This window comes from Biomphalaria glabrata, chromosome 1, assembly GCF_947242115.1.
Source record: "Biomphalaria glabrata chromosome 1, xgBioGlab47.1, whole genome shotgun sequence".
In the NCBI taxonomy this organism is placed as follows: domain Eukaryota; kingdom Metazoa; phylum Mollusca; class Gastropoda; family Planorbidae; genus Biomphalaria; species Biomphalaria glabrata.
In genome coordinates this window covers 2,564,472-2,589,796 of record NC_074711.1, presented here as the reverse complement: position 1 = coordinate 2,589,796, position 25,325 = coordinate 2,564,472, and the positions used below count along the sequence as shown (strand labels likewise).

Below are 25,325 nucleotides of genomic sequence, written 5' to 3'. Positions count from 1 at the left end.
AGATTGCTACAGTAATGACTTTTTTGTTTTAGCTGTAAAAAATGTCTGAATATGTGTCTTGATGGTCCCAGGTTAAACCCTGCCTGCTGCCTTACACAAGGTTTTGGAGAAGACCTAATAGTCTTCAAACATCCCAAACATGTAAAATAAACTTCACTACTGGAGATCACAATATCTGTCTGCTCTAATTTCTGGAAAAATGGCCGGCTCCTCTACCACCAAAGTGAAAGACACCTTAACCTGCTATATATGTGGATGGGAGTGTCCCTCCGAAATAGGGATACATAGACACATAAAAAAGTGTTCGAGATGAACCATAGTTGTTCTATGACAGAAGGAGGCCTATTAAAAAATAATAATTCTGGAGATCCTGCTCAACAAATATATAGTAAAAAAAAAAAAAAAAAAAAAAGATAAAATAAGTAATTTAAATGATACTTTATTAGTGATGACTCTTTTACATTCTGAATAGAGCTATGAATAACACATGGCATTCCTTCAACCAATTTAAACAATTCAACAACATGTAAATATAGGATTAGGAAAACAGAATACAGTTTTTAAAAAGTAGAAACCAAATCTCTGAAGATAATAAAACAATTAATCTCAGGTCATAACATCGGTCATTTGATAAGACATGATCAAATAGATGCTTTCATTCAACAAACATTGGCCACAGCAAAATAAAAATAATAATCATATATTAGTTGTATACACAAACATTGGCCACAGGAAGTAAAAATAAAATCATGTATTAGTTGTATACAATGTTGTAGCAGTCCGAACAAATAGATCGTGTTTGTATTTTTAACATTGCCCACAGACTCTAAGGATTTGTAACAAGTAAATCTGAACTTATGATTAAACTCCAGTCACTGTAAAATGTATCAAAAAGTTCATGTGTTAGTATCAGATTAAAGTTTACTGTCTTCATGTCTAGCCTACTGGCAATGAGCAAGATTCATAATGAATCACTAAGTTTAACACAGAAACTGGAAATTCCTGAGCAATCCACACACACACACACGAAAATTGAATATCTTTGCACACATCATATGTTAATAAAGAATTGCCTTAAAGAAAGACAGTGTCACATGATTGCTCAAAAACAAATCAACAAAATACATTGTTACAAGAACATGATGGTTATACATACACACAAAAACAAATCAACAAGTTACATTGTTACAAGAACACGATGGTTATACATTCAAAAAAAAAACAACCTTCAATGTATTACCTAAATATCATTTTTTTTTTTTTTGCTATGAATTGTTTGAAAGTAAAATCTACAAAATAAATGAAAAAGATTCACATAAATTTAACAAACCAACCTTACAACCCTAAAACATTAATAATTAATTAGTAAGCAATTAACATAGTAATAATCCAGAGAGTTTTGCATTTTATATGTGCAAAATGAAAATAGTTTACAATTCAACATCCTTTAGTCTCATGTGTTAAGACTAAAACAATTAGCCCAGATCTAAACAAAAATTTCCAGATTTTTTTTTTATCTACCCTGGTTTTAAAAAAAAAAAAAAAAAATACTGAATAAACTGTGTATGTAAATCAGATTATATAAATAGAAAAGTCCATCAAACAAGACAAGCTATTGTACAAACACTGCTTAATAAGATAGCAGTTTCATTTAAAGACATCATTTGAATAAAACTATTTTCAGATCATGTTTGTGTTGTCTAGAACACAACTCCTAAAAATTACAACACTAAAATCAGTGTTACACACCAAGAGCTTACACATTGTATAAGTGAAGGTTTCATCATTATTAAATTTCATCCGAAATTCTTTTTATACATCCAATTATTCAGAAACAACCGGTAGAAAAATATGTTAGCAAAAAGACATAATTTGACTATTTATTATCGCATTTTGAATAAATGTTAATATACGAATATTGTCATAACATTTTTAATACATAGAGATGTAAATTGTATTTGACATATTTTTTTACATATAAAACAAACTAAATGTATGACAAATACAAAGTCTTAAAATCAACAACTCAAACATGACAAGAAACAATCCTTCACAGACATATATAATGCTGTTAGACTTGCAGAGTTTTCTTAATGAAAACTCTGCCGACTCAAAACATCATGAGGTGGGATGACAACAAGCTCCTCTCGACAACAAAAAAGGTCGTAGGAATGTAATTAACACAAATTTTTTCTATCTAGTCCTACTGGACACTAGTTGATAAAAGCGTCGCTCTAAAACAAAATATCCAACACAAACATTTCGATCTGTCCTACTGGACACTGGGTTGTAAAGTGTCTCTTTTAAACTATCAATCTAACTAATTAATCTGTCATCTAAATGTCTGACTACTTAAAGTCCCTTGTTGAAATAAACTACAGAAGGAGGGTTGGGCAAGGCTTCAATTTTCTTTCTAACTTCAGGTTCCAAGTTGGCAACTGCTATTGAGCTGAAGAATACAAAAACATCGAATCAGGGCATCACATTACAAAACAAAATTTCAGAGTTGGAAAAGAATAACGGAAGAAAGAGCCAAGGACATAACAAGATGACCTAGCAAATACAAACTTTACGATTGATTGTATCTTAAGCTTTAACTATAAAATAAAATCAGTACAAAGTATGTTCATCTTAGGAAACAAAAAAAGGAAAGATGTGACCCTAATCTCACAGAAAACATAATAAACAAGAGTAAGTAACATATCACTGCACCAGTTCAGTGTACAGAACTAGGTCAGACTGACCTACCTTTTCTGTGGAAACAAAGCACAGCACAGGGGGGTGGCAAACACAAGCCTGGAACAGAGAAACAATGCAAGTGTTGACAAGAATGCTATGCTAAACATCTCATTAGGATATCCCCACTGAAAATTTTTTTAATTGTATTTTAGTTACAGTTAAAGGATTTTTAAAAAAAGTTCACAAATTTCTAGGAGTAAGAGATTTAAATGCACAAATGTATTTCTAGGGGTAAGAGATTTAAGTGCACAAATATATTTCTTGGAGTAAGAGATTTAAGTGCACAAATATATTTCTTGGAGTAAGAGATTTAAGTGCACAAATTTCTTCGAGTAAGAGATTTAAGTGCACAATTATATTTCTAGGAGTAAGAGATTTAAGTGCACAAATATATTTCTAGGAGTAAGAGATTTAAGTGCACAAAAATATTTCTTGGAGTAAGAGATTTAAGTGCACAAATATATTTCTTGGAGTAAGAGATTTAAGTGCACAATTTTATTTTTAGGAGTAAGAGATTTAAGTGCATATTTCAAGAAGTAAGAGTTTTCTGTTGGTAGTGGTCATGTATGGAGTACACAACATATATGTGTACTGAGAACCCTTGTTTTTTTAACCTAGATCTAGTTCTTTGTCCTTCAAGCAGGTAAAACTTACATTGCACCAATAATTGTCACTTGAATGGGGGCATTCAACCAGGGCATTCTCTGCATGAATGATTTCTTTTCAAGGCTGTTCATGATAAATGGAGGTATTACTGAAATCAGAGCAATTATATTAATCAGACCAATGTTCCACTTGATTGGCTAACACATGTTTGTTACAATGGGACACAAACAATTATTACAAACTTGTTTCTAGTGACATATCAACTGTGATATTTTAACTGTGTTTACCCTGGAATATCAAATCCAAATGCAAACTTTTCAAATTATCTCTACTAAAAAAGTTTGGGCTATCTCTGTTGTATTTGAATATCTCTACTCAAAAAGTTTGGACTATCTCTGTTGTATTTGAATATCTCTACTCAAAAAGTTTGGACTATCTCTGTTGTATTTGAATATCTCTACTCAAAGTTTGGGCTATCTCTGTTGTATTTGAATATCTCTACTCAAAGTTTGGGCTATCTCTGTTGTATTTGAATATCTCTACTCAAAGTTTGGGCTATCTCTGTTGTATTTAAATATCTCTACTCAAAGTTTGGGCTATCTCTGTTGTATTTGAATATCTCTACTCAAAGTTTGGGCTATCTCTGTTGTATTTGAATATCTCTACTCAAAGTTCGGGCTATCTCTGTTGTATTTGAATATCTCTACTCAAAGTTTGGGCTATCTCTGAATATCTCTACTTTATTCCATCTCAATCTTCATTTTCAAAACAGAAATTATAAATTCCCCCCAAATCCCATTTTTTAAGAGCACCTTTATATAGACTAAAATTCTTTAAAAATAATAATGTGTTACTGTTACAGACGCATGTGTCTGAGATGTATTCCATTTTGTTTTATCCATTAAACAAAAACAGACTAGTGCATGTGTGTGTCAGATGAATCTGTGTGTCACTTCAAAGAGCTAAAAAATAAATTTCAAATAATGGCAATGTCTTCGATTCCAAGAATTAAGGAGTGAGATAATTAAACAGCTTGGCTATAAAATTTCCGCCATATGTGTTTGGGGGCACAATGAAATCAAACTATATGGCAGACATTTACATCAGATGAAGTGGTCAGACACAAGGAGAGGGGAGTGCATCATTACTGCTCTATTTTTAGATTACTTCACTAGCCACTGATAAGTTAGTACCAACAGTACACAGATAAATTCAGAAACTGGGTCAACATTTAGTGACGCATGAACAATACAGACAAGGGATCTTGTCAACAATATCAAGGTCATTCTGCCATAAAACCCTGAAGGCTGGATTATAAAATTACTGGAGCGTTCCAGAGTGAATTCACCTTCATGTTTGACTTACACATTCCAGGCATGGCCATGAAGACTCTTGATATAACTACTTGAGTTATGGCACTGGTTGCAGCACGGGTTGATTCACCAAGCCTGTTGCCATTTTCATCCATAATAGGTATCCCATGAGTAATTTCCCTTTGGAGAAAGCACATACAACACAGGTATATGTTCTGCATCTAAATAGTACTTTATTTTATCACTAATACTTTACTCCAGTCCATTACCCCACTGAATGGAACACTCTATTCTGTTCATCTTTTACGGAATGTCTTTTCAAAACAACTACTACAATATTTAATTTCATTTGTATTTTTTAGATTACAACATTGTGTAGGAGAAAGTAACTGATAATTTCATTTTTAAATATTAAATGTGCTAAATGTTGTGAATGGGATTAAAGTATGCTTTTGTTTGCGCTGCAATGTATGAGTTCCATAGAATAATTCCCATGTTTGAATAGTGAAGTGCAGTATTAGAGGCCGCATGGGCCACATGAGGACCTTCTGACGACTGTAAGGTAAGGCTGTATGGCCATGTTATGAGGTCCTCAGGGCTCACAAAGACCTTTCTGAGGGAAATGGAAGAGGGAGGATGAGGAAAGAAGCAATGGAAGGTCATCACTGAGGAATGAATAGGTCTTTCTATCAAAAACTAATCTTGGCAAACATCAGAAGGGAATAGAGAAAGATAGTCAACAGATAATAATTGGTACCCCAATGGTACAACAGATAAAGGACAGATAATGAAGTATCAATGATTTGACAGATGGGAGGATAACTTGTGAGGCCTGGAGCACCATTCTTATTGTGCAGATCTTATAATGTAATTATATTCTTGGGGCTTTCTGTTTAACTTAGTTATTACAAAGGACACAACTACACTGCACCTCATTCTATTTGAATTGATCAATTTAAATGAATGGAAACAGACTGTACATAATAGCAAAGGAACTAAATGATTTAAATGCGTATGTGTTTAACTTAGTTATTACAAAGGACACAATTACACTACTCTGCACATCATTCTATTTGAATTGATCAATTTAATTGAATGGAAACAGACTGTACATTATAGCAAAGGAACTCAATGATTTAAATGTGTATGTCAATAATTAAACTTGTGTCCTAATTAACCTAACTTAACTTGGAAACACTCACCTGCTCCTCATGCAAGGTATATTAATGCAGTTAGCAGCTGCCACTGCAGCAAATGGCACGAAACGACCAATTATTGGAGGGAATTTCTAAAAAAAACATAAAAACATCACATTATATAAATCTCATCAATAACAATTAACAAGCTAATCAATTATTTCACTCTAAATACAATCACGTTTATGTACAAATCATGTAACAATATAAGTGAAGATTGTTTAGAATCGGTATTGTTTAGGTACGACAAAAGAAAGTAGGGAAATAAAAATTGGTCAAAACACATGATGAGGAAACACATTGAAATGACTCCTTTAATATTGCTCACTTCCTCTTGTAGTGGCTGACTAGTATTGAGGGAAACTTTTTTTTTTAGATTTATGAGTGTAAGAATTATTTTTCACCGTGCTTTTTTTTTTCATGACCTACAATGCAGAATGCCTGGTTGTCTTGCAAGGCAAAGATTTTTAGAAAAAAATGGAAATCCTTACTTGGACCATGTTGTTGAGTGTCATCGCCGTGGTGATAGCGCCACCCGTGGCCATTACATAGGACACGCCCAATCGCCTAAACAGAGAAATACACAAAATGAAAGATATCTATGGTGTACCATTGTTATCAAAATTGTTCGGTTGAATCGACTGATGAAACATTTTGCTATAAAGAAAACTAGAGGTGAAAACAAAATCTTACTGTGGAGAGATTGGAGAGTCCCCGCTACGATTTGTATAATTCACAACTGCATTAAATGTTTGGTTAAACCACTGCCAGAAAATGACAGCTGGTGTAGACCTGAAATAGAATACTTAGATTTATTTTTTTAACTCTGAATTGCTAAGGTTTAACTTTTTGCCATTAAGCATAAGTGTGATACAAAATAAATATTTTTTCTACGCATGACTGGTTTAATAAGAAAGCATGTTCAATTATTACTATATTTTTAAGAAGAATAAAAAATTTAATAAAGACATCAAATCTATATAGATAATTGGAAATATATATTTTACAACCCTGAGCCACTTTATTAGGTCCAAATTTTAAGTCAAAATGATATATTTTGGTAGTTATTTCAATATGGTACACCTCCATGTGATATGTATCAATCAATTTTAGCTCAAAATTGAATGCCTCAATAGTTAAACCAATATTGAGTGTATTTATATGGCATTGTTGGGTTTTGACAAGAATAATCGTGTTTATTTTTTAATATTTTTTTCTAACAAATCAATTAAAATTAGCTAAGTCAGTAAAGTGTACATTTTCAAAGACATTATTCATGATTTCAGTTGCATTTAAAAAAAAAAAAAAAGGAAACTATTATTTTAAATCTTTGTAATAATTCCTTCCCAGCGGAAGATGGTATCTACACACAGCGTGTGAGTTGAAGCCCTTACTTACTTATAAAAGGTCATCATGCAACCAGTAATGGTCATATTCATAGGGACTTGTGCTGACATTCTCCCAATGAGTATCATCTTTTCTTTGGTGTCTGGGTGAAATGCTGAGTCGTAAAGATGCTTGGCCTGCCATAATTTATCTTCAGTCAGACCAGGTACAAGTTCACCTTTCCTGCAAGCAAATTAGTTTAATTTTTACATTTGTTAAAGATGAAATTCGATGCAATAATAAAGCTTTAAAACACACACTTAGCGAAGAAGAGAAAATTAAATTTTGATATTTTATCACTTAAGATAATCTTGTTATTCACCTAAATATAAATTAGATAATTGTTCTCATTTTTTCCTTCTGTGTTTCTTAGTTAATATCTGCTAAACAGTATAATTTCTTGCATTTCAATAACATTTGTCAACAGTTTTACTTCAGTCAAATTCAAATCAACTAGCTTATATCTTAATACCTGTAGCGCTCAACTATATCTTTTGCATCATCAAGAGCTTGCCCAGAAACAAATAAATTCAGAGGGTTTGTTGTGATGAAAAAATGTTTGGCTCGTCCAGAGTAAGTCGACTGATCATAACGAGGCTCTTCAATGTTAACTTTCAGTTGGGCTTTTGACATTTTTTTTTACTCACCTTTAAAAAAAAAAAATTGTTTTAAAATTCAGTTTTGTTAACATTTAATGAGTTATTTATGCTTTAATGACAACTGAACAGAAAACATTTTCTTTTTTATTATCGTAGTCATATTTTGTCTTTCTAGAAAGGTGAAAGAAAATTATTTTCTATTAACTAATTAACCCATAACTACCGCAGGACAATAAGAGATAACTTCATAGTTGCAGGGGATGAAATGTAGAGAGCATCACGAAATAAATGGAAGATTTGAATCCAAATGAGAGATCGACAATAACGAGAAATCAAAGCACACACATATATTACGGTAGAAGCTAATTTCACCTCTCTCTAAGTTAAAAAAGTTTAAATACATTTATATAGTTTTTATCTAAGAATACTTCTTAGTTGAATGGACTGACAAAATATAATAGAGATTAAAATCAAAATAGATGTCAAACAACACTGGAGTATAAAGCAATTCCACAAAACCAGCACATTGATCTACTGGAAATGCACAATTTTAAAGGTATGACAACTACAAAAAGATTTGAATGGTTTGATTTTAAGAGAAAAATGGCTGCCAGGTCATGCAGTATGCATGCTGGACTGTCTTTATCTTTGGTCATCTCCCGAGTTCACACCATGCCCACTGCCATCCCTATCGTCCTGCGGGAGGTTTAGACTAGGAAGTAGATTATCCCTCAACTCTGAAGGCACAGCTGAAACATGTAAAAACAAAACAAACAAAAGAGGCATTTCCGGTTTGCTCTACATCTCATGCAAAGATCTAACCAGTGACAGCAGATTGAGGAGGCCAGTGATGGTGTTACTGCAAAACTTATTATTTATGACAATCTTTTTCTAGAAATAAAACATTTACACACGGTTTGAGGGCACTATGGAATTCCAGAAGAGATTGCATTATGAGTGTCTCTTAATGTGCTAAACTACCCAAGGCTACAAACAAATTTGCCTATCCATCACTGCCTTGCTTAATTTGCAATATTTAGATCTAGATTCTTTTAGTGGATCTGAATGTTGCAAATTACTAGATTCAAGATCTACATCCTAGCCAAAAACTCCCATAAGGCATGATAAGGCTAAGCCACAGTTTACTATCAATTATGCCTAATTTATGCCAGGCCAATAATTAATTTTCACTAGATGTATGGTACTATAATAATGCCACTAGGCCAGTGTTTCCCAAACTTTTTGTGAATGGAAAACTTCGCCACATTCTGAGTATTTAGTGGAACACTTTGCTCAATTTTAGAGAGGATATTCACGTGGTGGCCTACTTAATTATAATTCCAGTAGTTCATGGAACACCTATTCAGCCCATGCAAATACTAGGGTTCCACAGAACACAGTTTGGCCAGTTTGGGACACAATGCACTAGATTTGACTAACTACATCTTGATCTTGACTATTACTTTACTAGTATTACTACATCTAGATCTAGCCTAGACTCTATATTATAAATCTACAATCTACATAAAAAGCACTTGAATGTCTAGAAAAATTAGATCTAGAATCTAGATCTACATCTTCTTATTTTATATAATATAATACAGATGTTACTTCAAAATTAAGGGTTCACATTTCATGTGTCAATCTAGTCATATTATACTGTATAGTCATACTCATAGCATACATTACATGTTATTGTTATTCTTCTGTCCTGAAGACAGTGAAGTGTCTCTAAACTCTAAGTCTAAGACTAAGTTTAGTGCTTTTGCTATCTGAGTATCTCAGTATCTGCTAATGTCATGTGTTATTTAATTTTAATCAAATCCGAACATTCATTTGCAGTAGATACTCTAAGATACTAGATTGTAGATCAAGTCAATTTTTTGAATTTAAGAGTACTAAGTCTAAGACTCTATACCTAGAATAGTCCAAACAAGCTGATGCAGAAAGATTTGTATTTGTAGATCTATAAACGCTATGCTCCAGACTCCTATTTATTTTTACAATTTATACACAAGCACATGACCTTCTCAGTCTTCTGTGACTGTGTGTGTTTGTTTTGAAATGTGTCACAGTGCCACGGTTCTGTAGAAAGCAAATATAGCTTTAGAGTCTGGGCTTATTTTTGTTTTTTTTTACTGAAGAGCTATGTGGTGTTTTTTTTCCTTCTTCACATATAATCGAAACTAAATCTAGGTCTAGCTGACTTACAAAAAAAAAAAAAAAGTTGACGGGTTTAGATCTATTTCAGCATTTGAATAAATATATCAAAATATTTGGGCATAAAATAATATTTAGTTTTCTTTAAATCACCCACCCAATATCCCAAACAACATTGGCGATACATCTAGATATTGAGTTTTTTTTAGGCCCTTTCTTGATCTATATCCATAGTCATAGACAGATCAATGGGATCTGAGTTAGTTATAAATAGCTTTTAAAATTTCCCCAATCCAAACAAAGGGCAAGGGTAGATGCCTAGATCAATCTTTTTTTTTTTTGGCCTATATAGGTTAAAAAAAAAACAAAAGTTTTTACTTATATTTTTACAGTTAAATTTAAGTAAACAGATCTATAATAGAAACATAAAATCAAAAACATTTTTATTGTTGTTTTTTTTCAATGGGGCTTAGAAATATCTTGTTTACAGCCGACTCATACGACAGCTGGCGCGCTGGCCGTGATCGTATAGTGGTTAGTACTTCGCGTTGTGGCCGCGACAACCCAGGTTCGAATCCTGGTCACGGCAGAGCTGTGACTGTCTCGCACTGCCAAGCCAGCTTATTTTTTTTTTTAGTTTCTATAATTTAAAAAAAAAAATCTTTACTTTGTTTCCCGCGCTTTATAATAAATAAAATGTTTATTATTATTTGCATTTTAAAAAAATGTAATGTTCTCATATCACCGATATCTTTGTTAACAGTGCTAGATCTATATACAATTTTTATAATTAGTAAGCCTACTGTAATGTTCAGTCATCATTACAATTTTGTCTTAAGATACAAGTAGGCCTAGTTTTTTACGTTCAAAATTTAATTAGTATATGATTAAATAAGAACAATCTGGTATAGACTTTGTCACATGTAAACTATGAGTGAGTCTGGTGTGAATGTACACTTTGGTTTCTTATAGTTATAATGTTTTTTGTTTGGTGTAATGCACAAATTGTAAGACAAATTTCCATACGGATAATAAAGATTATTATTATTATTATTATTAGATCTAGAGCAGTGGTTCTCAAACTTTTTTTTGTCTTGTAGACCCCTTGCCAGGTTTTCTGGTTTTGGTTTTCGGTAGACCCCATGCTTAACTTGTAATGCATTTTTTGCAAATTCATCAACATTTTGTTTTTAAACTGATTGCTAACTGTAGTGAGTTGAAGAATAAAAAATAATGTAATTTTATACCCAATTAAAGAAAACAATTAATATGTATTACTGGAATGATGATCCAGTGGCGTAGCTAGCAATGTGAGGGTGGTGCGGGCCGCACGGGGCATCAAGTGGTGGGGGGCTTCATACTGAGGACAAACGTTTTCAGTAAAACTATACATTGTAATTTCATAAATAAAAACTAACACTTCTATTTGGTCTTGGAAATTCGTTATATCCTATATTCTTTTTTAAATTAAATTAAATATAAGCTGAAGACCAGCATGAATCAAATTTTACCAAATTTGTTTAAATCTCTGAAGGCAACGCACTTTTATTATTTTTTTTTGAAGTCTTACAAGATGTTACTTCATTGTTCAATGACCACTCGTAGACAAGTTTTTAATGGGTTGTTTTATTAAATTACTATAATTAGTAATGGTCAAATCTCATTTTGTGGACCAGTTTGCTTTTGGCAGTGACTTGGCAGAATTTAAGTCATTGGTTAATATGCATGACTGGATGCATGACGCGTAGGACGTAATCATCTTCTTTTTTTGAAGCAACGTCTGTATTATATAAGATAAGATAAGATAAGATAAGGCAGAAGATGCTAAGATTAAACGGGTTTTTATCTCTTTTTATTGATCCTCCATGTTTTGTTATGCTTGACCCTAGGTAGGCCTATCTAAATGAGTCAACTTCTAATGACCATTCAAACGTTTGCAACATCTTGTACTATCCACATTACAAGATTATAGTGATACTTTTCTATTTCATAACAAAGCGCTGGGTAACAACAAAATCTTTTATGGACTACAGAAATCAAAGCCCCTACACTGCATCCCCCCCCCCCCCGGGTACCAATAGATCTTTCTCAGTGTATCATCAGACGATCGCAGCAGAGTACAGTGAGATCGTCCATTGACTTTTGACCTTTAGCTGCCAGAAGTAATCCAATCACTATACGGACACAATAAATTGGCACTTTCTTAATGGATTACCCCTTCCGACGCACGGCACACAATTAGTAAATTATGCCTTAGAATTATTCATCATCCCCTGTCCTACTTGGGACCCGGTTGTAGCCCTTCCAATGATTCAAGATTTTAACCAAGAATCAGTCTGTGAATTAAACTTACAAATATTGTTTTTTTCTGACTTGTTGGAACTTTTGTGAGACCCAGCCTGTGGCTCGTATTCTATTACGTTTTGTTTGGGTTTTTTTTAGATTAAAAAACGAGTTTATTTCTAGCACCCTATAAATGTATTCTTTAAATTAATTTTTTGTTAACCATTTGAAGACGTTGATTCAAATAATTAAAAATACATGAAAAAATCTAAGCTCAATTAATTTTTCTTAGGGACGGTAGCATACATTACAAGAATGCATGACGCGTAGGAAGTATATAATCATCTTCTTTTTTGAAGTAACGTCTGTATTATATAAGATATAAGATAAGAAAATTTATTTAATTCAATGAAATGTGAAATCTTTTATTTTCTAGTGATTTGAATCAGCGTTTCCATTCAGTGATTTTGAATCTGTGCTTTTTTGTCTTGATCCAGTCATTTGAATCAGTATTTTTATTCAGTGATTTGAATTAGCGTTTGAATCTAGTGATCTAAATCAGTGTTTTGATTTAAGGATTTAAATTAATGCTTAGATTCATTGATTTGAATAAGCGTTTTTATCTAGAGATTCGAATCCGTATATGGCCAATAGTTTGAGTTATTATATTGATACACAGCGTCAATGGACCCCATTCACCAATCGTAAACTGACAACATTTAGCCACGTGATTCTCTATCTCTTCTATACAAATTACGTAATACACAATGGCTATAGCACGCGACAGTTTAAATGTTGTTTGTTTAATGAGGCCCATTCGATTTGATGATGTAATCATCTTTTTTTAATTTTACAAATCATGGGGAGTGTACTATGAAATAAAAAAATTGATATATAAAAGGACCATGAATAATATATTATGTTACTTTCTAGTTTTCATTAGAGTTCTCTCCCTTTCCGGCTTTCTGTCATCCAGTTATATTACCCTACCCCTACCCCGCTTTTGCTGAGTTTTAAGCGCGTTCTCACTAATAGTTTATTTCAAGTCTCTCCGTCTGTCTGTCTGTCTGGTCATATTCCTTCACCCATTATTAGCCCACTTCCCATTACAAGTTGATCTTTTTTTTTTTTAAAGAAACTGTCCCCATGTCTGGCCCATCTGCTTGGCTTGCCTTGTTATGTTGGATGCAGGCTTGCGAAGGGTGTGATCTATCCATTTCCAGCGTATCGGAAGGATATCTACTTCAATGGGCTGCTGCTTTGTTCTTTGCCACAGTTCCTCATTCGAGATCTTGTCTGGATCATAAGTATCCTCCTCAGGCAGGTATTGATGAATAACTGGATTTTTTTTCATTGTGGTTCTCCAGGTCTCTGCTCCATAAAGTAGTATTGGTTTAACAATAGTGTTAAAGAGCCTGATCTTGGTGGTGGTGCTTTTTTCCCTAGATCCCTCTGGTGTTCTTCAGCTGATGGAAGGCTGCTCGAGCTAAGTACAATAAAGCAATATCTCTTTTATTAGTAGTCTAAATACTTTTCATTTTAAATGTATAAGTTATCATCAAAGATCTGTTTAATTTATTGTTGCTAAAACTTGCGTTTATGTTATCAGATCTCTTACGGCAATTTAATTACTTTTGCCCAAATCTGACGTCACGGATCAAATAAGAATGACAAAAGTACCAGCAAATGAATTATGAGCTTTCAACTAACGAAGTACCTGTCGCCCAGGTCACGTGGCCGCAGACTTGTTTTCGTTCTCGGCGTCTTCTCCGTTGGCTACTTCTATGTTTTCGGCTTCAAGTTACTACAGTTCACCGCCTCTCCCATGTCTTCTGACAGTTACATTAAGCATGTAGATGCTGGGCGGAGAGGTGTCCACATCTCCTCTTGGTCAGGGAGGCGACTTTTGAGTGAGAACGGTAGCTCCTCTTCCTACCCAACAGATCTTTTCACGGACGAGCAACGCAAGCAGGGCGCGGTTGTCTTCCATATATTTGGCATGATCTACATGTTCGTTGCCCTGGCCGTTGTGTGTGACGAGTTCTTTGTTCCTTCCCTGGATGTCATCACTGAAAAACTAGGGGTCTCCGAGGATGTGGCAGGTGCCACTTTTATGGCGGCAGGCGGCTCCGCCCCTGAGCTCTTCACCAGCCTCATCGGCGTGTTCATATCTCAGAGCGACGTCGGCATCGGGACCATCGTCGGCTCCGCGGTGTTCAACATCTTATTCGTCATTGGCATGTGCGCGCTTTGCAGCAAGACGCTCCTGACCTTGACCTGGTGGCCCCTGTTCCGCGACGTGACCTTCTATACCACGTGCTTGATCATCCTGATCGTGTTCTTCAAGGACGAGAAGATCCAGTGGTGGGAGTCGCTGGTGCTCTTTGTCTGCTACATCTGCTACGGGCTCTTCATGAAATGGAACGTGTGTCTGGAGGAAAGGTGCAAGGCGTGTCTAGGACTGTGCACACGGCAACGAGTCAACACTGTTGAGGCAGCAGGCGATAACGGCTCGAATGAAGAAACAAAGGCTGCAGACGTGAGTATCAGGATATCGGTGATAGGGTGCGGTTGTTCAGTTCTTTTAGAACAGGGGTTCTCAACCTGTGGATCGCGACCCCTTTGGGGGTCGAGTGAAGATTTGCCAGGGGTCGCCTATGACCATCGAAAATATTGCTGTATGTGTGTGTGTGAGGGGGGGGGGTCGCGGCAGAGTGAGGGATTGTAAAAAGGGGTCGCCGAGCTTAAAAGGTTGAGAACCGCTGTTTTAGAACAATAGCTATTGTAAAATTAGCTTGTATTCGCAGTATGTTAATTTGTATAACTGACTTATGATTATTGCTAGAATTGCTTGATTTAAAAAAAAAATTATATCCCCTCGCATGGTTATTGAAATGTTTGATGTGATGTTCCATCGCATGATTATTGCAATAGTTTATAGCATGTTCCATCGCATGATAATTGCAAAATTATTTAAAGTGTTCCATCGCATGATTATTGCAATATTTGATATCTTGTGCCATCGCATGATTATTAATTGCAAATTTTTATAACGTGTGGCTGAGTGGCTTGACTAGATTTGATATCTACTAACGGCTTGCGCTCGAACCTCGATGTTAGCCAGGAATTTTTAATTGTGATTAGACACGAGCAGAGTTGTGAAGACTTAAGGCACACTGTCTTTCTTGACGACTTAAGACACACTGTCTTTCTTGAAGACTTAAGACACACTGTCTTTCTTGAAGACTTAAGACACACTGTCTTTCTTGAAGACTTAAGACAATTTGTCTTTCTTGAAGACTTAAGGCACACTGTCTTTCTTGAAGACTTAAGGCACACTGTCTTTCTTGAAGACTTATGACAAATTGTCTTTCTTGAAGACTTAAGGCACACTGTCTTTCTTGAAGACTTAAAACAAATTGTCTTTCTTGAATGCTTAAGACAAATTGTCTTTCTTGAAGACTTAAGGCACACTGTCTTTCTTGAAGACTTAAAACAAATTGTCTTTCTTGAATGCTTAAGACAAATTGTCTTTCTTGAAGACTTAAGGCACACTGTCTTTCTTTCTTTAAGACTTGAGACACACTGTCTTTCTTTCTTTAAGACTTGAGACACACTGTCTTTCTTTCTTTAAGACTTGAGACACACTGTCTTTCTTTCTTTAAGACTTGAGACACACTGTCTTTCTTTCTTTAAGACTTGAGACACACTGTCTTTCTTTCTTTAAGACTTGAGACACACTGTCTTTCTTTCTTTAAGACTTGAGACACACTGTCTTTCTTTCTTTAAGACTTGAGACACCTATCAACACCTATATTTTCTGTACCGGATACACCAAAAAGGCGAGCTATTTATAATTTGTCACTGATAAAATCTATCCTTGCATTTCTGCAATTCTTTATGTCTATTTTTAGTCTATGAAAAAGATTTTTTTTTATAGTTTATATATCAATTATCATATTATTATTTGGTAGTATAGCTTTATTACACAAGTATGGATGCTCTGTAATTAATTGTGCGGGGCATGCAACTTTCATATTTATGTGTAATAATTGTTAAATGGACAATTAACAGCCACAACTTACTTTCACTATTTCTGTTCACTGTTATTGGTTGCAAAATCTAGCTTTAAAATGAATGTCGCAAAGTCTAGCGTTATAATGAATGTCACAAAGAATGTATGGATGCCTTTACAATTTTTTAATATTTTTTTTTGGCCCCTTTGTTATCCCGCCACCATACGAGATTACCTCCCCTGTCCACACTATTAGGCTACACACAAAGCCATCATCCAGTTATTTTATTGAGTTATATTCATTTCCCAATTGTATTTTATTGTCTAATCTATAGCACAGTTCGATGTTTCAGATTTGTTTCATTTTAAAGTCTAGCTTTTAAATCAATTAATTAACATTATATTGCACACCTGGTTGTGCGGTTTGCGTGCTAGACTATCGTTCGGAATTATCGATGATCCCGGGTTCAAACCCTGCCCGATCCGATCCCCCGTCGTCCTGCGGGGAGGTTTGGACTAGGAAGTAAATTATCTTCAACTCTGAAGGAACATCCGAAACATAGAAAACATTTACAAACAAAACAGCTTCAATTCTCTGTATATTTTACTCCATTTCATTTGGCTACTCCGAAAGACACAAAGAAAACAGCACATTTCATATACTAGAACAAATTCGTGCTCCTTTTTTCCATATTAGAGCATGGAGTGGGTTGCCTGAATCAGCCAGAAAAACCAACGATATAGCAGAGTTTTAGATTACTGATTAAGAAGCATGATACATGAAATGCGTAATTAGGTCTATCTTTTCTGTTGAAGTAACTTCTACAAGTTTTAAGATAGCCCTGGACCGCACTACAGTATGTGGAAAGAGATGGGGACAAAGAAAGCTGGTTTCTCTACCACCAAAGAAAATGTCACATTTAGGCTACTTGTAGGCCTACATGGATAACAATGCCTCGCCAGAAAAAGGTTGTACAGTCACCATTAAAAAGTGATGCAATGAAATATAGTCGTTCTACAAATGAGGCAGATAACAACCTAACTAACAACCTTTTTTTTTTTGCCATCGACCAATGGAATGGCTTGCATTATAATGCTTATACCCAAACACACACACACACACACACTGGCCCGTGAATTATAGAAACCCTTCAGGAAAAAAAAGCAGCTTTGCTTCATTTTCTCCATGGAACCGTTCGAAAATGATACCCCACTCCACAATTTAGTGCTCTCCCTTTACAGGCACACTCTTCTTTGGCCAGTTAGTTGCAGCTTTAAACTTGAAGTGTAAAACATCGTTTCTTTTTTGTCTCCTCCCGTAGAACAGTCTGAGAGGAGCCTCCCTTTATACAATGAAGACTCCTCACACCCACCTCTTTATGTTAGGCACTTAGTCACTTAGTATAGAGACGCACCATAGTGGACTGACTTTGAACGTAGCATTTCATGACGTCACGGATGGTGGGGTTTTAGCATGTTGGTGTTAATATTATTCAGATGGTGTTAGAACGTCAAGGTGACAACATCGTATTACGGACTCGACTGTGGCCTTCATGCATTAGACCTTAGTCTTGTTATTGTGCTATGTTTTGTTCTTAGTAGTTTTTAAACGCCGCTAAATACGCCCGTACAAGAGATTTCTGAGTAATTTGTTGAAAACAGACAACCGTCATACAACTACAAGACAAAGCCCAGTCCTTTTCTTTGTGACGGTACCCCCCCCCCCCCGGTATCGCGTACCGACACCTTTTTCAATGTGAAGAAAAATATTACTTTTTTTTTGTATTTTATAATTATTAATTTATTAGTAGTTAAAAGGTAGGCAATCCGTCACTGAGTACCGGCACTTTTTTTTATAAAAAGCACTGACAGAGCCTATTACATTTATTCCATCAGTTAAAACCCTTTTAAGTCTAAAAAAAAAAAAAAAAAAAAAAAAAAATTCAATTGTGTGGACTTGAACATAGCTGCCACTCACTCCCACTCAAACTTCATTGTCTGTCAGTAATTTATTCCTGAACTCTATTTCATTTGCATGTCCACGACCCCTGTTCTAGTTGGAAGAATTTGAAGAGAAAGTACCACTGGACTTGAGCTGGCCACCGACTCTGAGTAAGAGGTTGATGTATCTCTTTTTTGCGCCAATCGTCTTCCCTTTGGCCCTCAGCTTACCAGACGTCAGACGACCAGTAAGTATGATACAACAGTTTCTAATAAACAGAATATGCTTTATAGCATTTACAGTTCTCATTGTGTGTAGGCCAGTGATGCCTTAATCGTCGTGCGGGCCATTTTCATTTCCAACACTCGTGTCGCGGGCCACATCAACGAAAAGATACAAAAAACGAAATGAAATTAACTTGAAACTATTTGATTCGTAATCCGTGGATCTAGTCCCCGTAGTTTAACAATCTTTTATTCGCCGCTCAAATCAAGAATGCCGCCATATTTGTTTCGTAATGCCGTTTATATGTTGTTGTTTTTTAAACAGCTTTACTTTCTTTTTAAACATGAAAGCGTGGTCGAGAGGCTAAGTGAGCTTAGCTTTGGCCACCTATGAAGGGGGCTCGAGGTTCGACACCCGACTCGGGCAGAGTTGTGTTTACTGAGAGACTCAAGGCAGCACGGAAAAACCTTCTCCCAGATACCCCCCCCCCAACTGGTCCACAAATCTATGCATGCTATAAGCATGAAAGTAGCGCTATAATTTATTTTATTTATTTATAAACCAACATGTTGGCTTATCATAATGTTCTATAAATAAAGATCCTGTCACTTTTCTCAATTCAGAAATATTAAAGGTCATGGTACATTCGATAAAAAAATGAGGGCCCAATTTTTTTTTTTTTTTTTTTTTGGAAATGGTGGAGGGGATTTTCTACACTTTATGCCGACGTTTCGGCGGGCCGGGTGAAACAACTTCGCGGGCCGAATGTGGCCCGCGGGCCGTATTTTGGGCATCACTGGTGTAGGCTATTTAACTGTTTGATCGTGCAACATAGGAAATGTTGAAACATGACATTGTATATTTGATATTATTAAACGATAAATTACAAATACAACTGAGACTTTATCTAATAAAATACCCAGACACAAAAAAATAGAGGCACTATAACACACGACTAGCTGTACCAACACATGGATATACTTAGCACGTAATAATCTTCTGTAATATATCATCATCACTCCTTTGAGTTCCTCACGGAACATAGGGCCTCGACAAAAACACGCCACTCTCCACGGTCTCTTGCTAGCTTTTTGATGGTGTCCCAGCTCTTCCCGGTCCTCTCTGCTTCTTCAAGTACACTGCGTCGCCATGTTCTTTTTGGTCTTCCTCTGCGTCTTGTTTCCTGGGGGTTTCACTCTAAGGCCTGCCTAGCTCTGTTTCTGGTATCTTTTCTAAGAGTGTGACCAATCCATCTCCACTTCCTCTCTAAGATCTGCGCCTCTATATTTTTCTGTCCACACATCTCCCACAGTTTGGTGTTTTCTACTTTGTCATACCAGTGTATTTTTAGGATCTCAGGCATCTGTTGATGAAGGTCTGTATTTTTTTTTTTTGTTGTGGCTTCAGTTGTTCTCCATTCCGTAATATATGCTTCTTATAATAAGATCATTTATACAACTGTAACACCCAGACAAAACGTTTGCAACGTACAAGTCACAAAATTTTGAATACGTTCCAAATGAGTTTTTTTTTCCTCGGAGATACTTTAAGCCGCAGCGGTTCTCAACCTTTTAAGCTCGGCGACCCCTTTTTACAATCCCCACTCTGCGGCGACCCCCATCCACACAGCAGTAGAAGAATAGACAAAAACAATCCATATTTTCGATGGTCTTAGGCGACCCCTGGCAAATCGTCAATCGACCTCTAAATGGGTCGCGATCCACAGGTTGAGAACCCCTGCTTTAAGGCATTGGTTGTGCTAGTAAGAAATAAATAAAAAATACTAAGCCGATTTCACGTCACATTTTTGTAGGTCTGTCAGCAGTATGTTGTTTCTCCTTATTACGAAACCAGAGTTTTGTTACATTGTTATCACAAGAAAGATGACGTTTACTATAAGCTATCCCGACAACATTAACGCTAAATATTTCGACTTAGGACCGGACACAACAGAATGCGACAGCACATGTACCGGAAGCTCAAATTTGGAACCAGTGAGGTCTGCCCATGTGGAGTGTCGCCAGAGAATGCCGACCATGTCCTCCAAAACTGCTCTCTTTACCAAGAAGCCCGTATAAGACACAGGCCCCAAAACACCCCAATAGAAAGAAAACTATATGGAGAGCTCCCTGATTTGGAAACCACTGCGCAGTTCATCTCATGTATTGCCATTGGTCTAGTCATATGAACACTCCAACATAAAAATGAGAACGAAGAAGAAATACTATGGCTTGTGTTAGCTAAAGGATTAAGCTACTTTTAATTTAAAGAATACAATTTCTGACAAAGATTTGGTCTTGTTGAATCAGAATAACTTATAGAACTTCTAACGCAAACGTTGTTCCCCCCAGGAAAGGCGCATCTACTTCGTGTGGACATTCACGGGCAGCATCGTATGGATTGCTTTCTATTCTTACAACATGGTGTGGTGGGCAACCGTGTCTGGGGCTACCATAGGTATACCAGATGAGGTGAGTTGACAAAACGTATATTAGCTCAGCTCTGTCTTGTAAAAAGTTTGTTCACCTTATTTCTTTCACACCCAATCTCGGATCGAGTTGAAATTTTGGACAATTATTTCTTGGACCTGACAAAACAAATATCAATATAAAAAACTAACCAATTAACTAAATAACTATTGGCAATTAATTATTTGGTTTGGTATTGAACAAAGGAAAGAAATCTTACTTGACAGATGTGGTGGTATACGTTAAATTAGTCCCCTTGTGGAGGATTGAGCCATGATTGAATTGGTGACTTTATTTGTATGTAAGGTATTTTAAAGTCAATACGATACTATGCTGTACTTTAAAATATATAGAAGTGTGAAACTAAGTGATGAAACAATGTTACATGTGGACGGGAATGTCTCTCGAGACTAAGGCTCCACATTCTCATGCAAAAGTGCTTTACGAGATGAAGGAAGCCAGTAACATATTATCTATATAATGGTAGCACTAGTGACCAAATTTTTATGAGATAAAAGGATAAATTAAATACTGCGTAACGAAATAAAGGAGGGGGGCGAGCTGGGGTCGGGACTGTGTGAGTCATGTGACCATGGCATTGACCTCGGGGTGGCAAGTGCAGCCGATGAAACTGGATGGTCGAATTCACTTGGTATTGTGTTGTTAGTTGCTGAATCGGAGGGTTTATGGTTCGTACCCTGGTCAGGACAGTTCCTATGTTCGCTATATTTAATTTACCGATTTCTCTCCTTTGTGGTGTACTTACGGTATATTAGTAATATGTGTACATTAAACAATTCTTTGCATCAGCTTTCTCCGAAATGTAGACACCGGTATACACAAAAATGGGATTCAAAAACTATTAGCTAACATAAGAACAAATAAATCATATAATTATAAGAACAGCTTGATATAGTCCACAATTATGAGGAATACATGTGTATATCCAACGTAAAATCAACATCATGTCAAATACAAATTAACAGTAGATTAAGATACATACAACTATAACATTAACTTGAAATCACATCAGAGACCAACTTTGATATTTAAAACAATTCTGACTTGATAAATAATTCTAACTGTAGGTTAAGATACTATAAACTTCAAATCACATCAGCAACCAACTTTGATATTTAAAACAATTCTGACTTGATAAATAATTCTAACTGTTGGTTAAGATACTATAAACTTCAAATCACAGCAGCGACCAACTTTGATATTTAAAACAATTCTGACTTGATAAATAATTCTAAGTTAAGATACTATAAACTTCAAATCACATCAGCGACCAACTTTGATATTTAATACAATTCTGACTTGATAAATAATTCTAACTGTAGGTTAAGATACTATAAACTTCAAATCACATCAGCGACAAACTTTGATATTTAGCCTAATACAATTCTGACTAAGAGTTATTAACTTCTTCATCCGTTTCACGGCTGACTTCCTATCGACTCTATGACACTTTCTGGGACTTGTAACTCTCAGACAGTGGCGCAGCTAGGTTCAAATATGAAAATCCCCCGGGTCCCCAAATGAGTGTCCGAAATGTGTTTTTACATTAAATATTACGCCATTATCTTCTGTCATGATGTCGAATGCCAGAATGCGGGGGCCCCTAAAGAGGTCAATTCCCCCCGAGCCCCTAATCCCTAGCTCCGCCACTGTTCTCAGACCTTCTAATATTGCTCACTCACTTTCATTCATTCCATGTGAAATCTTGTCATGGAATATTACATTCAATAAATTGTATCTCCGACTTCAAGCTTAGGTCTGGTTACACTAAACAGACATTTTTTTGGCACCATTGTTTTTAACTTAATAAGTTTTATCTGTATCCAGGTGATGGGTCTGACTGTCCTGGCTGCTGGCACCAGTGTTCCTGATCTCATCACAAGCGTCATTGTGGCCAGAAAAGGTTTTGGTGACATGGCCTTGTCTAGTTCAGTGGGCAGCAATCTTTTCGATATAACAGTTGGGTAAGTTTTGATTTGATTTTTGATTTGAGGCACATCGGCACAATTTAGGCCATGTCGTGCCTGCAGTCCCCTAAGGATCCCTCTCTCTCTCTAAACAACAAGGGCCAGATTCTATACAGTCATATCATTAAAAATCAAGGTCTATTCACAGTTAAAATAGTAAAGGTAGTAAAAATTTAAATATTTGGTAAAAATCTAATGTAAATAGTGCATGTTCACAAATTCATAAATCAGATCTTCGTAGATAGCCCCACTTCCCGGATTGGGTAAGTTTCACTTTGGGTCAACAGAAACCGACTATAACATATTAATAGGAAGTCACTGTACCGTAACACAGGCGCTTCCAAAACTAGATAGTGCCGGGTTTGAATCCTGGTGAAGATTGTGATTTTTAAATCGCGGGCATCTGATTGGGGCACCCCTGAGTCCACCCAGCTGTAATGGGTACCTGACATTATTTGGAGGTTATGCTGACCCTGACCACACGACACGCTCAATAACCTTGGGCCACAGAAACAGATGACCTTTACATCATCTGCCTGATCACTTTTATTGTACCCCATAACACTAGAAAGGGTTACTTTGTGTGGTTAATACATTACACTGGTTTAGGTAATGTACGCAAAATTATTTAGACATTTATATGTGTAAAATATAACGGGATAGGTTGTTTCAATTGATCTGGATTAAAACTAATGTTTAAACTTAAGGCGATTCTCAACCTTAATCTACATCTTGATTTTTCCAAATCCAGCCTTCCTGTACCGTGGTTACTTTACAGTGCAGTAAACAAAGGCGCCCCCTATAAAGTTAGCAGCAAAGGTCTGATCTGCTCAATATTTCTGCTGTTCGCCATGTTGATTGCCGTGGTCATGTGCATCGCGTTGTCAGGCTGGAAGATGTGTAGATTCTTAGGGATCTCTATGCTTCTCTTGTATGCCGCTTTCATCACCATAGCTGTTTTGTTGGAGTATTCTATCCTAGACTGTCCGCAATCTGATATTAAGTGATAGTTAGAATGTGCAGAAAGCTAGACTTGACTTATTAAGACCTGTGTTTTTCTAGGTTTTATTTGAAATTAGAAAATGTGTGTGAAGTAAAAAAAAAAGATGTAACTAAAGTATGGGATGTCATTGGAATGTAAAAATGTTTTCAGTGTAACAATGTAATTATGTTGACGATAAATAAATGTTGATGGATTATTTCATACTTCTAAAGAAATATTTTCTTTATCTAGCCACTTGAACATTTATCTTATGCATGGTGGGGCATAAAGTCCTCACTCATTTCAAACGAACCTATCAAAAGAACCCAGCTACATAGAAATTAATGCTTATATTTTTGAAAAGCTTAAAAAAAAAAAAGAAACAGGTTTTGTTTTAATCATATTTAATGGGTTTTCAAAATTGTTTACTCGTCTGGTACAACTACATTTCGACTGAGTGCAAAGCGTCGCTATTACAGATCGGTTGTCTTCATTATATGGTTCAAACAAAGTCGCGATCTTCACCTGTCCACTGCATGATGGCTCGTGAAAAAGAAAGAAAAAATGTTATAATGATTGAAAATGGTAGAGTGTAGGTTAACGAATGAAACCTATTCCACCTCTCTACTGCCGCTACACCCCATAGAGTGCCCCATCCAAATGTGGGAGAGCTTTATGCCCCACCCTGTAGTATGTGTGAATATAATAATGTCCATGTTGTAAAATGTTTTCTTTTGTAAAATATTTTACATGTTTTGGATGTTTTCTTCCTAGTCCAAACCTCCAGCAGAATGACGGGGAATGGCAGCGGGCAGGGTTTGAACCTGGGACCATCACAGTGTTAACAAAGAAAAATTGTCTTGCTTTGTATTCTCTGTTATGAATCTGAATAGTGTTCCATATCTAAATGTACTAAATTATAATATTTAGAAATCATTATTACAGATACTGAGCGCTTGTATAGGCCTACTTTCATGTTTGAGTCATTTGTGTAATGACAACTTCAAAGAAGATTATTAACTTTTAGAGATAACCATGCATCGATGTAGTGCATCTTATTTAAACGTTACTTTGTGATTGGTTTGTCTGGATGATTAAGTCAATTAATATTTGTACACAAAAATACTAGCAAAGAATGGTTAATTGGTTGAAAAAAAAAAAGAAAAGAAAATGTACTTTTCCGCAGTTTATTTTTCTTTGCCCTATGACTCAAAAGAAGGCTAAGTGGTGAAGCACTTGGCTTCATGGTGACTTACTTACTTACTTAGACTTAGGTCCTCCCGCGCCGTTCGGCGCATTGGGCGGCAAGCTGTCTCCATAATGATCTGTCACTGGTTTGGCCGCCCTCGCCGCATGTATAGTTCTCATTATGTGTCGAGTTTGCCGTTTCTGTAGCAATAGTGGTTTTACAGGGTGCTGTCCA

The 25,325-nt window shown here is 35.8% G+C and overlaps 2 protein-coding genes and 1 non-coding gene across 4 annotated transcripts; 2 read left to right on the top strand and 1 right to left on the bottom strand.

Moving 5' to 3' along the window:
- Nucleotides 1–423: 423 nt before the first annotated feature.
- LOC106062682 (sideroflexin-1-like) lies at nt 424–10,229 on the bottom strand. Of its 2 annotated transcripts, none has more exons than XM_056006712.1 (10): nt 10,157–10,229; nt 7,713–7,887; nt 7,253–7,423; nt 6,548–6,646; nt 6,346–6,421; nt 5,861–5,946; nt 4,711–4,838; nt 3,394–3,493; nt 2,749–2,796; nt 424–2,449 (listed from the first exon to the last, which is right to left on the bottom strand). In XM_056006712.1, exons 2-10 carry the CDS (start codon nt 7,871–7,873, stop codon nt 2,353–2,355), a joined length of 966 nt encoding a protein of 321 aa, XP_055862687.1. In that variant the 5' UTR covers nt 7,874–7,887; nt 10,157–10,229; the 3' UTR covers nt 424–2,352. The 2 variants fall into 2 exon arrangements, with proteins under 2 accessions (XP_055862687.1, XP_055862618.1); XM_056006643.1 differs by lacking the exon at nt 10,157–10,229 and adding an exon at nt 9,758–9,947.
- A 287-nt stretch (nt 10,230–10,516) lies between these two features.
- On the top strand, nt 10,517–10,588 carry Trnah-gug (transfer RNA histidin (anticodon GUG)). The gene has a single exon. It is a non-coding gene; the product is annotated as a tRNA-His (tRNA).
- Nucleotides 10,589–13,897: 3,309 nt separating this feature from the next.
- Nucleotides 13,898–24,225, top strand: LOC106062691 (sodium/potassium/calcium exchanger Nckx30C-like). Its single transcript, XM_013221002.2, has 5 exons — nt 13,898–14,821; nt 18,355–18,486; nt 20,816–20,935; nt 22,781–22,917; nt 23,672–24,225. Exons 1-5 carry the CDS (start codon nt 13,976–13,978, stop codon nt 23,925–23,927), a joined length of 1,491 nt encoding a protein of 496 aa, XP_013076456.2. The 5' UTR covers nt 13,898–13,975; the 3' UTR covers nt 23,928–24,225.
- Nucleotides 24,226–25,325: the final 1,100 nt, after the last annotated feature.